General features: G+C 36.4%; 1 protein-coding gene across 9 annotated transcripts in view; it reads left to right on the top strand.

Annotated features, from left to right (window-relative positions):
• Positions 1–16,687, top strand: part of ERC1 (ELKS/RAB6-interacting/CAST family member 1) — a 557,388-nt gene that overhangs the window by 32,619 nt on the left and 508,082 nt on the right. For all 9 annotated transcript variants that reach the window (XM_028531610.2, XM_036018479.1, XM_036018478.1 and 6 more), the window contains exon 2: positions 5,508–6,313. In XM_028531610.2, the coding sequence (XP_028387411.1) occupies positions 5,645–6,313 (669 nt within the window). In that variant the 5' untranslated portion in view covers positions 5,508–5,644. The remainder of the gene's footprint in view (positions 1–5,507; positions 6,314–16,687) is intronic.

The raw sequence follows: 16,687 nt of genomic DNA, 5'->3' as shown, positions 1-16,687 counted from the left end.
GAGAGACTTAAGGACTCTGGGGACAACATAGTGGGCTCAAACTGAACAGCTGCATGATTTCCTCCAGTATTGATCAGGGTTCGAGGTGTATCATCAGTGAAGGTGTTTGTGTGTGTGTGTGTTTTGCGGGGGATCAATCATGGGCAAGGGAGTTTGGAATGTGAAATTATTTTTCAAACTTTTGTGATATAATGTATATACAATAAACTGAATATATTTAAAATATGTAGTTTGAAGAGCCAATGTCAAAATGTGAAACATTGTCATCACCCTGAAAGTTTCCTCCTATCCCTTTATGATTCACTGCTCCCCTTATCTCTATCTCCAGTTTCAAACTGATTTGCCGTCACAATAGATTAGATCTAGAATTTTATATCAGTGGAGTCATACAGAATAACTTTTGTCTTTTTATATATATTATTTATTTATTTATTCTTAGAGACAGGGATGGGAAGGAGAAAGAGAGGGAGAGAAACATCAATGTGTGGTTGCCTCTTACACGCCCCACACTGGGGACCTAGCCCACAACCAGGGCATTTGACCTGACTGGGAATCGAACCGGTGACCCTTTGGTTTGAAGCCTGCACTCAATCCACTGAGCTACACTAGCCAGGGCTCTATTTTGTCTTTTTTTCAAAATTCTTTTTTGTCATCTGTTCAAAATGGAAGAATTATTTTGTGGTTGTGTTTCTGGCATATTGTTAAAAGAAATTTATTTTTTTAAACACTGTCTTCCCTGAAGTTCATGAGATTAAAGAGCCAGTTTGAGGGCTTTAGAACAGAGCTAGTGAATTTTCTCCTCTTGTTGTATAAAGGAATATAGTTCCAATAATGACAAAGACTCTACATGCAAATGCCATTTTGCATCTGCAGGTGACTTGAACATTAGATTACCCCTGCTAATATTGAAAACTTGGTGTGAGTTTTTGTTATTGAGTCTTAGCCTATTCAGAGTGATTTAGTTACTTGACTATATGAAAATTGAGTTCTTCACAAAGCACACTTGGGAATTTTTAAATTGAATGTGGCAGCTTAAAGTTATGATATGGTGGCTGAGACTGAATTATTACTCCTTATTTTGTTGGTTTTACTTATTTCTTTTCTTTTGTACACCATCTTCTAAAGGTATCCTTTAAAAATTCAATTACAGTTGACATTCAATATTATATTAACTTCAAGTGTACAGTATGGTGGTTAGACATTTATATAACTTACTAAGTGATCCCCAACTTTCTCTATAATAGAAGATAGATGTGATGGTTTGAGTTTTACACCTGGGAAACCTGATAAAGTTTAGGTTTAGAACTAGATTAGCGGGACACCCTGCCTTAAAACTGGGGACATATTGCCTTCAATATCCTGTGGACTTTTGAGATGTTAACATCAGCACATGGTGGTGGTTAAACATAGTAGTAAAGAGCCTCCAGGGCTCTGGAATTAGGTGCTCTAATTCAAATCTAATTCAAACCCTATACTTAAGAGTTATGTGACTTTCGATAAGTCACTTAACGATATAGGCCTTACTTTCTTCATCTGTAAAATGGACATAATAACAGTACCTGTATTATAGGGGCTTATAAATAGTAATCTTACAAAATTCTTAGCACAGTGCCTGGCATATGGTAAACACTCACTAAATAAATGTTAGCTTTTGTTATCATTCCAGAGATTCTAGATAACAAATGGCTCTTATTTTAAGCAATATTCAGATTACTTATGAAAAAAAAGCTTTGCATCTTTCTTTGATCTTGAAATAGAATTCAAACAGTAATATGTATATTATATTACTTGTTACCTACCTTACAGTCCACATTTACCATGAAAAGGAATTTTTACTTCGTGAGCTAGGTTGTTAGCCCTGGAAAGGAATTTACTAACATTACTAACATTAGAATGTTGCAGTTTCTGAACTTGGTATAATTTTGCTGGTTCTAATGAAACCTTAAAAGTTCGGGTTCTATTTCCTGTTCTGCTTATTGTTACCCTAGTACTGTCTTTACTGGATCACTTATGTATTAGTTTGGCCAAAAAGTCGGTTTAGTTTTTTCTATAAAATAAAGACACATTTTTCATTTTCACCAATAAGTTTATAGATTTAGATATTTTGAGTATGTCAGCTAATCTATTGCGTGGTATAGTATTGATTGTTCTCAATTAATGTCTTGATTTGATCACTATCAACTTCAAAATGACGATAGAACATGCCAGTGAGAAATCTCCAGCAAAGGTGGTGAGAAACCACCTTTGACATGTTCGATCAGTCACAGCACCTTCCCCATACACAGGGCAAGTTTTTTTTGGTTTCAGTTGCGTTTTTAACCTTTGTTGAAATAATAAAGCATAATATGCCAAAAATGTTGCATATATTCTCCCATCTTCAATATTAAAATGGCTACATAAAAATGCACCAATTTTGATGTTTTATTTAAACTCATGCTGATATGATGTGACAGCTGTCACAATATAGTCTAACAAAATTGTTTTGAATGAAGTTGAAGAAGACAACTAAGTGCTACTAGGGCCCTCTTATGGAAAAAACCAAAAAACTTTTTGACCAACCCAGTAGAATTGAGACTGCCATTGTATTCATACAAGTATTTCTGAAGATCTTTAACCTGTGTTTTAAAAATCGTCACCTGAGCTGGGGGTGGGGAGGGAGAGAGAGAAAGAGAGAGCATCAATGTGAGAACAACGTGGGTCGGTTGCCTCTCGTATGTGCTCCAACTGGGGATTGAATCTACAACCTAGATATGTGGTTCTAACTGGAAATTGAACCCTCAGCCTTTTGGTGTATGGGACCAACTGAACCACCTGGCCAGGACAGACCCTTTAAAATCTGATTAGGATATATAGACCATGTGATTTACTTGGATAGCATTTTCACTAAAGGAATACTTATAAGATCAATTTTAGCCCTGGCTGGTGTACATAGCTCAGTGGATTGAGCACGGGCTGCAAACCAAAGTATCGCAGGTTCGATTCCCGGTCAGGACACATGCCTGGGTTGCGGGCCAGGTCCCAAGTGGGGGCCACATGAGAGGCAACCACACATTGATGTTTCTCTCTCTCTCTTTCTCCCTCCCTTCCTGTCTCTAAAAATAAATAAATAAAATATTAAAAAAGAAAAAAGAAAAAAGATCAATTCTACACAACAGTGGATTTTTGGAAAGTATTATTTAATATGCTGAAATCTTGTTATTTTGACCTAAGTCAGTTCTTTGATAGAATAATAGTAGAAATCACAGTTCTGGTTTAGATCTGTATTGATTTATCTTTGAGAGAAATGTGGCAAGTAGGATAGCTGTGATACATGTTTTTAAATTTTGTTTTAATTATATTTGTAGAATACAAATATATTTCCCTTTGTTAAAAATTAAAGCTTTATTATAGTATGAGTATAGAGATTTATAAGTGAAGCCAATGCCTCCACAGACATTCTCCCTACCCCTTAACTTTCCCTTACAATGTAAGTTCCCTTCCCATCTAATGATCTCTGTTTCAAATTTGTCATTTCTCATGTAGGAATTCTTTTTTTTTTTTTTTAAGATTTTATTTATTTATTTTTAGACAGGGGAAGGGAGGGAGAAAGAGAGGGAGAGAAATATCAGTATGTAGTTACCTCTCATGTGCTCCCTCCTCGGGACCTGGCCTGCAATCTAGGCATGTGCCCTGACTGGGAATCGAACTGGTAACCCTTTGGCTTGCAGGCTGGTACTTGATCCACTGAGCCACACCAGCCAGGGCCCATGTAGGAATTCTTTATATATTTTGTTTACAGATCTATTATATACATGTTAGATATATTTTTTTACCTAGTTTTTGGTTTTCCTTTTAATTTTGCTTATAGTGTTTTTTTTTGTATAATATTTTATCATTTTGACATAATTAAATGTATTCAATTCATTTTTTTAATAGTTTTGCTTTTTGTTTCCTATTTAAGAAGCCCTCCTTTAATTCAGGTTCATAGGACAGGATCCTGAGATTTATTTTAACATTTTTAGTAGTTTTTAAATTTATATTTTTAATGTACATAGAATTTATTTCTGTGTATTTTGTGACGTAGGGATGTGATTTATTTTTTACAAGGGTACCAGTTGTTCAGACCCCATTATTGAATAATTTGTCCTTCATTGTTTTGAATTTGAAATGTTACTTTTAGCATATACTGAACTCACATACATAATTTAGACTATTCCTGGGCCAGTACTATACATTTTTAGTTTCTATAGCTTTAAAAGTCTATAAGTCCTTATGATAAATCCTGGGGGTCAGGATTTTTGGAGTCCAGATATTTTTCCAGTAGTACCCAGTGGGCAGTATCCTGTAATCCTACACATTGTTTTCTCAGTGAAGTGTAAGACTAATCACACTAAGTGTGATTCATATTACAATGAGTGACCTGAAGTCAAGTCAGGTTTTGCTGCTAAGTGAATTAAAAAAAGAAAAGTTTATTTTCAGATCTTCTTGGATTTTTGAATGGCAAATAAAGGATTGTGGACCTGCAATTTATCTTTCTATGCAGGGGATATATTCCTTTGTTCTTTCATTCTAGGTTGTTTTGGTTATTCTTGTACCTTTACTTTTCTATTTGAATTTTAGGGTCAACTTAGGTGAAAAGTCCTGTAGAGATTTTCATTGGGATTTGAAGTAGTTGGGGAAGAACCGACACCTTTACAGTGTTGTCTTCTCATCCATGAACATGGATGGATGTCTTTCCTTTTGTTCAGGTGTTCTTTCAGTAAAGTTTTGTAATTTTTAAAAAAGATTTTTTTAATTTATTTTTAGACAGAAGGAAAAGTAGGGAGAAAGAGAGGGAGAGAAACATCACTGTGTGGTTGCTTCTCACGCATCCCCTGCTGAGGACCTGGCCCACAACCTAGGCATGTTCCCTGACTGGGAATTGAACCAGTAACCCTTTAGTTCACATGCCAGCACTCAATCCACTGAACCACACCAACCACGGCAGTGTTTTGTAATTTTTTTCAACAATGCTTATGTATTATTGTTAGATTTATATTGAAGTGTTTTTATGGTTATTGTGAATGGATTTTTTAAAAAATTGTATTTTCTAATTATTATTGATGTGTAGGAGAGTGTTACTACTTATATGTTGATCTTGTGTCTAACAAATCTGTTGAGTTTTATTATTAGTTCTAATAATTTTTCATTTGATAGTCTTGGGTTTTCCAGGTAGAAAGTCAGGTATTCAAACAGTTTTATCTTTTCCTTGTTAATCACTTTTTTCCTTGCAAGATATGGTTTCATTATTCAGTTTTGGACATGTGAAATATTTTTAGAATGATGTTTTCTGTAAAACATCAGTACATATGAAATGTACTGTACAGTACATTTATAATTTATTTCATAAATTGTACTGTACACAGATTTTGAATGCATGAGTAAATAAAGGGTAGAAGGGAGATCTTCCTCTGTGGGGGTAATGAAAAGTTTCTTGGAAGAGAAATGGTTATTACTGGAGGATTTACTGTGTGATCTTTTCATTACAGATATGGTGTAAGATATTTCTTGAAGACTGGACAGCTGAGGACCTGTTATTTCTGATTAGCCTTAAGCAGACTTACAGCCATAGAGAAACCTCACGGAGTTCCATACCTTTCCTGGGACCTAAATTCATCTTGTAACCATGTATGGAAGTGCTCGCTCAGTTGGGAAGGTGGAACCAAGCAACCAGAGCCCTGGGCGTTCACCTAGGCTTCCACGTTCCCCTCGCTTGGGTCATCGTCGAACCAATAGTACAGGAGGAAGTTCTGGAAGCAGTGTTGGAGGTGGCAGTGGGAAAACCCTTTCAATGGAGAATATCCAATCCTTAAATGCTGCCTATGCCACATCTGGCCCAATGTACTTAAGTGACCATGAAAATGTGGGTTCAGAAACACCTAAAAGCACCATGACACTTGGCCGTTCTGGGGGACGTCTGCCGTACGGTGTTAGGATGACTGCTATGGGCAGTAGTCCCAATATAGCTAGCAGTGGGGTTGCTAGTGACACCATAGCATTTGGAGAGCATCATCTCCCTCCTGTGAGTATGGCATCTACTGTTCCTCACTCTCTTCGTCAGGCAAGAGATAACACAATCATGGATCTGCAGACACAGCTAAAGGAAGTATTAAGGGAAAACGACCTCTTGCGGAAAGATGTGGAAGTAAAGGAGAGCAAATTAAGTTCTTCGATGAATAGTATCAAGACCTTCTGGAGCCCAGAGTTGAAGAAAGAACGAGCCCTCAGAAAAGATGAAGCTTCCAAAATCACTATTTGGAAGGAACACTATAGAGTTGTGCAGGAGGAAAACCAGGTTAGTTTTACATGTATGTTTACCTTTACTCTCTGAATTCATGTATGTAAGTGAATGGAGCCATTCTTTTTTTCTTTCTTAGGTTTTTCCTTTCTTGGTTCAGCTTTCTTCCTGTTGATTATTTAATTTAAAATGTTCTGTCCTCTGTTTCTTGGTCTTTTTCAGATTTGGTCCTGTGCCTTTATTTATTTATTTATTTATTTACTTACTTACTTACTTACTTTTTGCGGTCTCTTCCTGACAACAATGAGGAGCTGTTCTTTCTGTGGACATTCATGATAGTTTAACTTCAGGATGCTTATGTAACTTTTTTTCTTTTTAGTTCTTTAACAAACTTAAGGTGGAAGAAAGGCAACTTGGTGTGATTAGTTGCTTCTAGGAAATAAATGAGATAACCAAGCATTATAATTCTGGACTTTGCAGTTCAAGAGCTAAAGTGCTGTCTTGTTAGATATAAGAAACACTCATTTGTTATTTTTCTGCCCTGTTCCAGGTTATAATTGATGTTTTGGCCATAGACATGTTACATTCAGTAACATGTAAGTACAAAGTTGTGGAAAAATCATATTCAAGCTGCAGCAATTAAAACCTTAATCATGCCTTATGTTTAAAATACTTTTTGAACTTTCCTTAAACTTTTAAGTTTGAATTATTTGCCTTCTTAAAAAAATTCTCCTATATTATTAAGGGAGAATTTTAAAGTTGCTACCTCATTGTTGGTATTAGACTTTATTTTTGGGTTAGATTAATAAAAGCTGTGAAGAAAGTAATAAACTTACTTCGATTTCTGCAGTGTTCATGAATGATGCTAAGAAGTAAAGGAATTACAAATGATGTCTGTCTCTGATGAAGTAAATCTAATTTAAGATTACTGTTGATTGTTTTGCTATTCTATTACTAATACTCAGCTCAGGCATTCAGATCTACTGCTTTGGTTTCTGGAAGAAGATATCACATTAGATTGTTTTGTGTGTTAAAGCCCCAGATTTACTTTTGGCTCAGTGTTTCTCATCTTTTTTCCTGCCATAGTATACCTCAGGGCTGTGGCAGGCTCCTATACATGATTATTATCTGTGACAGTGACCTTCAGTAGAAGGAATGTGTGTATGGTAAAAAGGTGTTTAAAATCTTAGGTATGTTTAGTTATAAAAAGCTACCCAGGTGATTTTGGTGTCTCCTTACCTTGAGAATCATTGATGCTCAAGATAAAATACTCAGATGATGTATGACAACAGAATGGAGAAATACCTTTTCTTCAGTTAAAATTTAAGTTGCAGACAGTAAAGTACAATGTGAAAAGTTTATAATTTTTAAATATAAAAGAATGGTACAGTCTGTAAGTTCTTCTAGTTTGGTGTTGAATTGTAAACATCAAGAGAGGAGCGATGAGTTTGCTTAATTTAGTCTTGTGGTACAGTATCAATGTAGTTTAGGTCTTAGAAACTGAGGTGGATATTAGAGACTGGGGTGGATATTCCTTTAGAGACTGATAAATTTGGAGTATGTACTGGTGCAGTATCAGTGCTCAGATATGAGGTATTTTATTTAGACAATGAAGCACTGTAGTGCATCATACTTAAGTATTGTCCAATCTCAAATATATCATTAACATAAAAATCACAGTTTATTTCCATTGACCCAAAAAGTGGCTGGGCTGTAACTTGTAAATATTGTGTAAAACTTATATATGAATACTTTTCCTTTAAAAGTTCTACCTTGTAGGAATAGATTATGTGTGTGTATAAATGTAAATATAGTGTGTATATGTGCGTATATATGCGTGTATATAAATACATCTCTATTTATACATAAATAACTAAAAGTATATTTTGGTACAAGTTGAATTGAGTTTACTGGTTTTATCACTGAATTAGCTAGCCTCCAATGTACCTTTGTAATGATGCTGAAAATATGTCTATCACCAAAGATAGCTTTAATTATGAAGCAACTTGGAAATGTCCATTTTATCAAGGAAAAAATTATTGGCATACTTCTCTATTTTCAGAAAATTAAGGCAGTTAATTAATGCCTATACTTTAAAAGCCATGTGGGTAAAAAGCAATGACAATTTCCTTCCTAATTATCAAGCTACATTCAAAGATGAAATATTTGAATCTTCTAAAAAGACTAGTAGGGACTCAGCCCTTCAGCCTAGTGGAAATGAAGCAGCCCATAGGACTATGATGCCAAAAAAACCATATGTGCTGAAGGAGGGTGAACACTGCCTTATCTAGATTCCGCCCCTTGCCCTAATTAAACACCAGGGCTGGCAGGAGTGTATTCTTCCTGCATTCACTATAATTATCACACAATCCTAAAATTGTATATCTTTGGTCCAAAAAATGAAGGGTGCAATTCTAAAGTAAATTGAAATACTGCACTGCAATGAGATATAGAGAATTGGGAACCCTAATTAATAGATTATAGTGAGCCAGCAGTGTGCCCAATTAAACTCTGCATTCATTATACCCTCCATGGCCCTCAAGATCAGACATTTTCCACTTTACAAAGAAGATTGGTTTAATAGAATTTACAATAATTAAACAAATTTTCCCATTCCAGTTTGAGACTTGGGTTTTAGATGCATTCTAAATGTTTGTTCTGCTTGGACAACAGAGATCTTGGTCTGGAATCCTATCAAATGTCAAACTACATTTGTTAGAATTGCCTAATAAGTATACTTCATTACTGTGGAGTCCTTTTAGATGAGTGTTGTTGTTTTTTTTTAAAGATTTTATTTACTTATTTTTAGAGAGAGGGGAAGGGAAGGAGAAAGAGAGGGAGTGGAACATCATTGTGTGGTTGCCTTTTGCACACCCCCTACTGGGGACCTGGCCTACCACCCAGGCGTGTGCCCTGACCGGGAACCGAACTAGTAACCCTTTGGTTTGCAGGCCCGCACTCAATCCACTGAGCTACACCAGCCAGGGCAAGACAAGTGTTTCTAAAATAAATACCAACTGTTTTTATTTCTCATACTGTTTTTGTTACTGAACTTTCAAATATTGGTGTTTGGGGAGATGGTACAATATATATTTTAACAGAAAAGGCCTTTTCTCTTTTTTAAAATTGACCATAAGGAAGGCTTTAGTATGTTTGCTTGATGAAGAATAAAAATCTAGCTATGAGCTTGCTTGAATGGCAAAGCTAATAAGGCTTTGGATGATTTATATTTTTTATTTTATTCTAAGCAACATCTAACAAGATACTGCCATACTTCTTTTATTACTATTATTATGCCTTACAATATTTTTATATGGTGAGTTTAGTTGGAAGCTTATTTTAAAAATAGTTATTTTAAAGAAGTTTCATTGGAATTCTGTGCAGTCATAATATATTCTGTTTAATATTATAGTGTGGCAAGTGAGTTTAATGTTTTGTGTATTTTTTTGTCCTTGGAATCTGATTTTATTCAGGATTCAGTTTTTGATTCTGGTTTTATTTATTTAAGGATCAAGAGAACTTCAAGGTCAGAAATACAGAAAGATAAACTGACCCTGTGTGAATCTTTATTTTACCATTTGTTCTCACTATTTGGACACAAGTGACTATTAATATTTTTACAGTTTTAGGTTGTGCCTAGATTTGTCACAATAAAAGCCATTATTATTTGAATTTAAGCTTTTTCATGTAGTTGCTAATTGTGCTGTGGTCATTGAAAGTCTGGACTTAAAATATGGGGTCTATGTCTTGGACTATTTGTTTAACTTTTCTATTTGCTAATTCTGATTTAACATAAAAATGAATTATGAATGGTTATTCAGAGTATTGTGGATAAATCAGTAGCCCAGTTTATTTTCCAGATAGTTTTGTTATTTTTTAGAGTTCTATGACCTGAGGAAATTAAATCAGATGTAAAGTGACGCAGACACAGGCCAGCAGTGTCTGTGGCGTTGTGGCTGGACGAGACATGAGAGAAATTCACATGGACTACCGAGTCCTGTGGAGGAAAAGGGATGGCACGGCCACTCTCTCAAGAGGAGAGCGCTTCGCGCCTCTGCCTAGACAGGCTTTTAATAGGTTTTTTCGGTAGGAATACAGATACAGCTTATTAATCATTGTCTGGCAGTAAGGATCAAACAATAGACAGCATACAAAGAACTGTTAGGGCTCATTCTGAGTCAGGGTCTATCACCTAAAAAGCTACAAAACTTAAGGGACCAAACTCATTTCCTGTCCAGGCCTTTATCATCTGATTAAGAGAGTTATTAGCAAAGCAGGTTTCACAGGATTTTACATAGCCTTTCTCAGGCCTGATTACCTGGGAAGCCCATCCTTTCCGGCACAGGGCTGCACTACCCTTTGTCATAGTTTCAGGCTTAAGCCAGCCAGAGGAGACAAAGCAGCTGAGAGATTAGGAGACTTCTTGCAGGCAGAATGAGGACACAGGCTTTGTTAAAGCTGAGGGGCGAGGATCGATCACCCTCTTTCTCCACAGCCCCCCAAGTCCTTCCCTGGGGCCTCCACGTGGTCATGCCTGTCTTAGGCCATTCTTCCCTTGGGGAATCTTACCCGTCATTGGCTAACTGATCAAGCGATGGGGCCCAAGTTATGGAAAGAGGAGCAGAAGCGGTGCTCCTGCCAGGGAGATAAGGTTTGTCTCCTTAGTGGCTTCTGGTCCAATGTTGCTCACTCAGCTTTAGCCATGGGGGGTTACAGCTCTTGAAACCAGGCAGGGCGGTTCCCAACAATAAAGTGTATATATATGTTTTTTGGAGGGAGTTAATAGTCACTTTCAGAAGCAAAATTTGTATATGTGTGACTTACAGAAATTTAAGTTACCTGTTCATTGGATCCTGTCATGTACACAGCTATAGAGGTGGTTTTGGAAAATGACTTCTGGTAGAGTTGGTAAGCTTGCTTATCTGAAATGTAGTGCAGTACTGTGAAAATGGTTCAGTGAGTTTAATTGAAAATGTGCAAATATCTGAGAAGGCTTATTTGTGAGGAAATAAGAACTTTCCAGAGGAGTGTAGTCTTTTTTTTTTTTTTTTTTTTTGCCTCTACTGTCTTGCATTTCACAGTGCAATCTAGTGTGTGATTTCATACCAATGAAGTAGAATTGTTTTTAGGAATTTGCTAGTTCACAGTAACTTTGCAGGTAGCAGCTTAATTAAATTCATTTGGAAACCTACTTTTCATCCTCCTGGGCAAAAGAAACAAGAATATGAACTTAGTTTTTAGTTATACTGATATTGGTCAAGGGCAGTTGTAGTTCCATTTTACTTATTAAGATCATACTGCTTTGGAATTTGACATGTTACAGGTGCTTTATCTGCCCAGAAGAGTATTTGAGGGGACTAGAAACCATGCTTTATAACAAATGGTTGAGGGAAGTAAAGAAGACAAAATGTGTGACATTTTAGTTATACTCTGTGTATTTCTTGGGCAACCATGTAGAAAGAAGTTTTTTTCTCCTTTTAGTGTTTTCTTTGGCAGGCCGACACTGGAAAAAGAAGTGCAAATATTAGGGGTTTAGGTTTTTGCTGTGTGGAGGAGTGTATTTTCTCACAAAACCGTATCTATTTGATGGAAGAGTCAGTTCACAGAATAATCGTTGGCCACTACTAGGGTCAGTTACTGGGAGGCCAGATGGCCTCTGACAACTGTGTGAGTGCTCTGAGTCTCTCAGTTCTTCAGAATGCCTGAAGTGACATGGGGTAAAGTGGTACTTCATAGAGAACCATTTACAATTTCTCACTATCCTTCCCACTCCTTTTTATCCCTCCATCCCTTGCTTCCTCCATCCCTTGCTCCCTCTTTCCCTCTTCCCCTTTGTGAAACGTTATTAAGATACATTTCAATTTACCCTTTAAAAGTATGTAATATTTTTTCCAAAGATTTAATTAATTTATTTTTAGAGTGAGAAAAAGGGAGAAAGAAGGAGAGGGGGAGAAACATTGATTAGTTGCCTCTCTTGCACACAACCCAGGCATGTGCCCTGACTGGGAATCGAACTGACAACCTTTCTGTTGGAGCTCAATCTATTGATCCACATGAGCCAGGGTGTAATATTTTTATTAATCTGACTTATTTAAAGAAGAATTTTGAATGACATAACAATAGGTACTGTTTAGGAGTAGTTTATATTGCTGTCTGCAGAGTGGACTAAATGACGGAAGGCAAGGAAAGCAAATGATTTTGTTGGAGAACGTCTGGATTAGTTTGGGTAATAGGAATGGAGAAGAAGGTACACATGCATGAGGTATTTTCAAAGAAATACATGGATATAGACTATGATGGCAAGAGAGAAGACTACAGTGAACCATGGGGAAATGTTTTTACCACTGACGAAAAATGGATAGAGGTTAGAAAGTAGATTTGGATTTAGAGTAAGAAGTGGTGAATTTAGTTTTAATGATTTGAGTAGAAAATTTTCATAAGCTTTTCGAAATAAGAGACTAATGACTGTGATCTTATGTATATGTACAGGGATGTTATTCTGTGTATTCTTGCTAATGTTGGAAATGTACTGATCTGATTAGCTTAGTAAAACCAGCTAGATGTCTCTGCTTGTGGGAGTAAGGAGTAGAGAGGAAGCGAGAAGCCGTTAAATGAAGTGGTATGTTTTATATGTATTTCCTTATCCAGCAATTACTGTGTTTTGGTCTTCTATCTTTGTTGTGGTATTTTTCTTTGAAGGCAAATAACTTGTGATTCACTCAAGAACTTTTCAGTTTTTGAAAGTTACTATTCATTAAAAATGGTCAATAATGGTTTATATTCCTGTGATGATGAACTTCTGGTAACATGTCCTTTATTTTATTTTAGTTAAGAGCAAGTCCTTGAGGCTCATGTACCTATGAATGAGAAGTTTTGGAGTAAACTTTTTTAAATATTTGCAGAAAAAGTACATTCAGCAAGGAAATGCTTAATTTTATATTGAAAATATTTAGTTTTTCCTTTATGGACAAGATTAGAAGTGTTTTTATGAACTATGTATTTTTCTCATTTTCTGTGCTGCCATGTGCTTTTCTAAAAATACTTATTTTTCTTTCTGGAGTTGGAAAGTTAGCCTTTAACATAGATCTGTTCCTTTTATCTTTCCATATTATTAGCAATAATGGTTACTGAAACTTCCTCTCTTTGCCCTGGCTGGTGTGGTTCAGTGGATTGAGTGCTGACCTGAAAACCAAAGGATCACCAGTTTGATTCCCAGTCGGGGCACATGCCTGGGTTGCAGGGCAGGTCCCCAATAGAGGGCACACGAGAGGCAACCACACATGTTGATGTTTCTTTCCCTCTCTTTCTCCCTCCTTCCCCTCTCTCTAAAAATAAATAAAAAATATGTAAAACAAACAAAAAACTACCTCCTTTTGTCTTTGTTTTGGCAGTCTTTTCTACCTAATAGGTTCATGGCAAGTTCTGTTACATTTTGAGAATTGGTGAAGAATACTGAGCTGAAGTGGCACATGTCCAGCGTCATTTCATCTGTGGAGACTTTGTAGATTGAAAAAAAGATCAGCCTTGACATGCATACTGTATACCATCTGTTAAGACTAGTTGTTGGCTTAAATACTTGCAGACTGTGATATACAGGGAACTATTTTGCTTTGAAATCATCCTTGTACAGCTTGTTCTGGTGTTGGATAAGCCCTCAGCATTTTTATGGTCTCCTTCAGCAGTAATTATCAAACTTTTGGGCTTCAGGACACCTGTACATTTAAAAAAATTATCAAGGAGTCTGAAGCAGCTTTGTTTATGTAGGCTTTACCTATCAATATTTGTCACATTAGGGAATAAAATAGAAATTTAAAAAATTAATATATTTAAGAATAAACCCACTAAAGGTAAACATAAATGACATTTTTAATGAAAAATCATTTTGCATGTCTCTTTAATGTCTGGCTTAATAGAAAATAGCAAAATCTCATGTCCCCTTCTGTTGTGTTGGCCAAAAAGTTTGTTTGTTCTTTTCCCATAAGATGGCTCTGGTAGTGCGTCTTTAACTTCATTTGAAACAATTTTGTTAGATTGTATTCTGACAGCTGTCACATCAGCATGCATTTAAAAAACGTTATCAAAATTGGTGAATTTTTAAAGTATATTTTATTGATTATGCTGTTACAGTTATCCCATCTTCTTCTCCCATTTATTCCCCGTGCCTTGTACCACCACTCCCTCCAGCATTCCCCGTCCCACCTATTCATGCCCATCAGTCATACCTATAAGTTCTTTGGCTTCTACATTTCCTATCCTAGTTTTAATGCTCCTGTCTATTTTGTACCTATTATTTATGCTTCTTATTCCGTGTACCTTTTCTCCCATTTTCCCCCTCCCCCACTGATAACCTTCCATGTGATCTCCATTTTTGTGATTCTGTTTCTGTTCTAGTTGTTTGCTTAGTTTGTTTTTGTTTTTTAGGTTCAGTTGTTGATAGTTGTGAGTTGTCATTTTACTGTTCATAGTTTTTGGTCTTCTTTTTCTTAGATAAGTCCCTTTAACATTTCATATATTAAAGGCTTGGTGATGGTGAACTCCTTTAACTTGACCTTATCTGGGAAGTACTTGATCTGCCCTTCCATTCTAAATGATAGCTTTGCTGGATATAGGTCTTTGCCTTTCATGACTTAGAATACTTCTTTCCAGCCCCTTCTTGCCTATAAGATTTCTTTAGAGAAATCAGCTAATAGTCTTATGGGAAGTCCTTTGTAGGTAACTGTCTCCTTTTCTCTTGCTGCTTTTAAGACTTTCTCCTTATCTTTAGTCTTGGGTAATTTCATTATGATATGTCTTGATGTGTTCTTCCTTGAGTCCCACTTTGTTGAGACTCTGTGAGCTTCCTGGACTTACATGTCTATTTGGGTAAGTTTTCCTTCATTAGTTTTTCAAATTAATTTTCATTTTCTTGTTCTTCCTCTTCTTCTAGCACCCCTATGATTTGGATGTTGTAACCTTTAAAATTGTCCCAGAGATTCCTAAGCCTCTTATTTTTTTGGATTCTTATTTCTTAATTCTGTTCCTGTTGAATGTTTATTACTTCCTTCTTTTCCAAATCGTTGACTTTAGTTCTGATTTCCTTTCCTTTAGTTTTGGTTCCCTGTATATTTTCCTTTATTTCACCTTTCATAGCCTTCACTTCTTCCTCTCTTTTGTATTTGTACTCAATCATTTCTGTGAGGATCCTGATCACCAGTGTTTTGAACTCTGCATATGATAGGTTGGCTATTTCCTCCTTGTTTAGTTCTTCTTTTGGAGTTCTGATCCGTTCTTTCGTTTGGGTGATGTTTCTTTTTCTCTGTGCACCTGTTACATTGTAAGGGTCAGAGCCTTAGGTATTCCCCAGGGAGGGACAACCCATTTTTGCCTTGTGGCACTGTATGTGGGGGAGGGGTCCTAAAGGAACAATTCAGCTAGCTTGACTCTTGCCCTGCTTTAAGTCACTTCCCCCACTACCCATAAGCAGATTTGGTTCTTTTGGTGCTGATTCCTGGTTGGGTGAGTTTGTGTACATTTTAGGACCCCGTAGGCCCCATAGGACCCTCTTGTGAGACTGGGAGTTTCTCCCACTGCTGCAACCCCCACAGGTTGTTATAGCCAGAGATTTAAGGCTTTATTTTCGTGCTCTGGAACCCTGGGTTTCATAGTCTGTCTCACTCCTCAGTTTCTCCCGGTTTATCCACATGGGAATATGGGACTGCCTGATCTGCCAGCCGTCACCTTGCTGTGTGTCCTCTGGGCTGCCTGTCTCTGCCCCTCCTACCAGTCTGGATGAATGTTTCTTTTTTAGCTCCTTGGTTGTCAGACTTCCATACAATTTGATTATCCGACAGTTCTGGGTTTTTTTTTTGTTTGTTTTTAATTTGGTTGTTGTCTTTCTATTGGTTGTGTGAGGAAGCAAAGCATATCTGCCTATACTTCCATTTGGCTGGAAGTCCAAAATTGCTGAATTTTTGTGCAGCCATTTTAATATTGAAGGTAGATGAAAATGAGCAACATTTTTGGCGTATTATGCTTTATTATTTCAAGAAAGGTAAAAACACAACTGACACACAAAAAAAGATTCGTGCAGTGTATGGAGAAGGTGCTGTGACTGATGGAATGTGTCAAAAGTAGTTTGGGAAGTTTCGAGATGGAGATTTCTCATTGTACGATGCTCTAGATGGTCAGGTAGACCAGTTGAAGTTGATAGCAATCAAATCAAGACATTAATTGGGAGCAATCAATGTTCTGCCATGTGTGAGATAGCTGATATACTCAAAATATCCAAATCAATAAAGTTATTGGTAAAAATGAAAAATGTCTTTTGTTTTATAGAGAATACCATACAGACTTTTCGGCTAACTCAGTCTTTTCATTGGTCTGCCTTTCATTTGTTGTTTGCCTGAAGTACATGAAGAAAATCAGGTCTCACATAAATACGTAGTTAGAAAA

This window comes from Phyllostomus discolor, chromosome 2 (genome assembly GCF_004126475.2).
Source record: "Phyllostomus discolor isolate MPI-MPIP mPhyDis1 chromosome 2, mPhyDis1.pri.v3, whole genome shotgun sequence".
Taxonomy (NCBI): domain Eukaryota; kingdom Metazoa; phylum Chordata; class Mammalia; order Chiroptera; family Phyllostomidae; genus Phyllostomus; species Phyllostomus discolor.
Note: the sequence above shows the minus strand (reverse complement) of the source record. Positions and strands in the feature narration are given on the sequence as shown.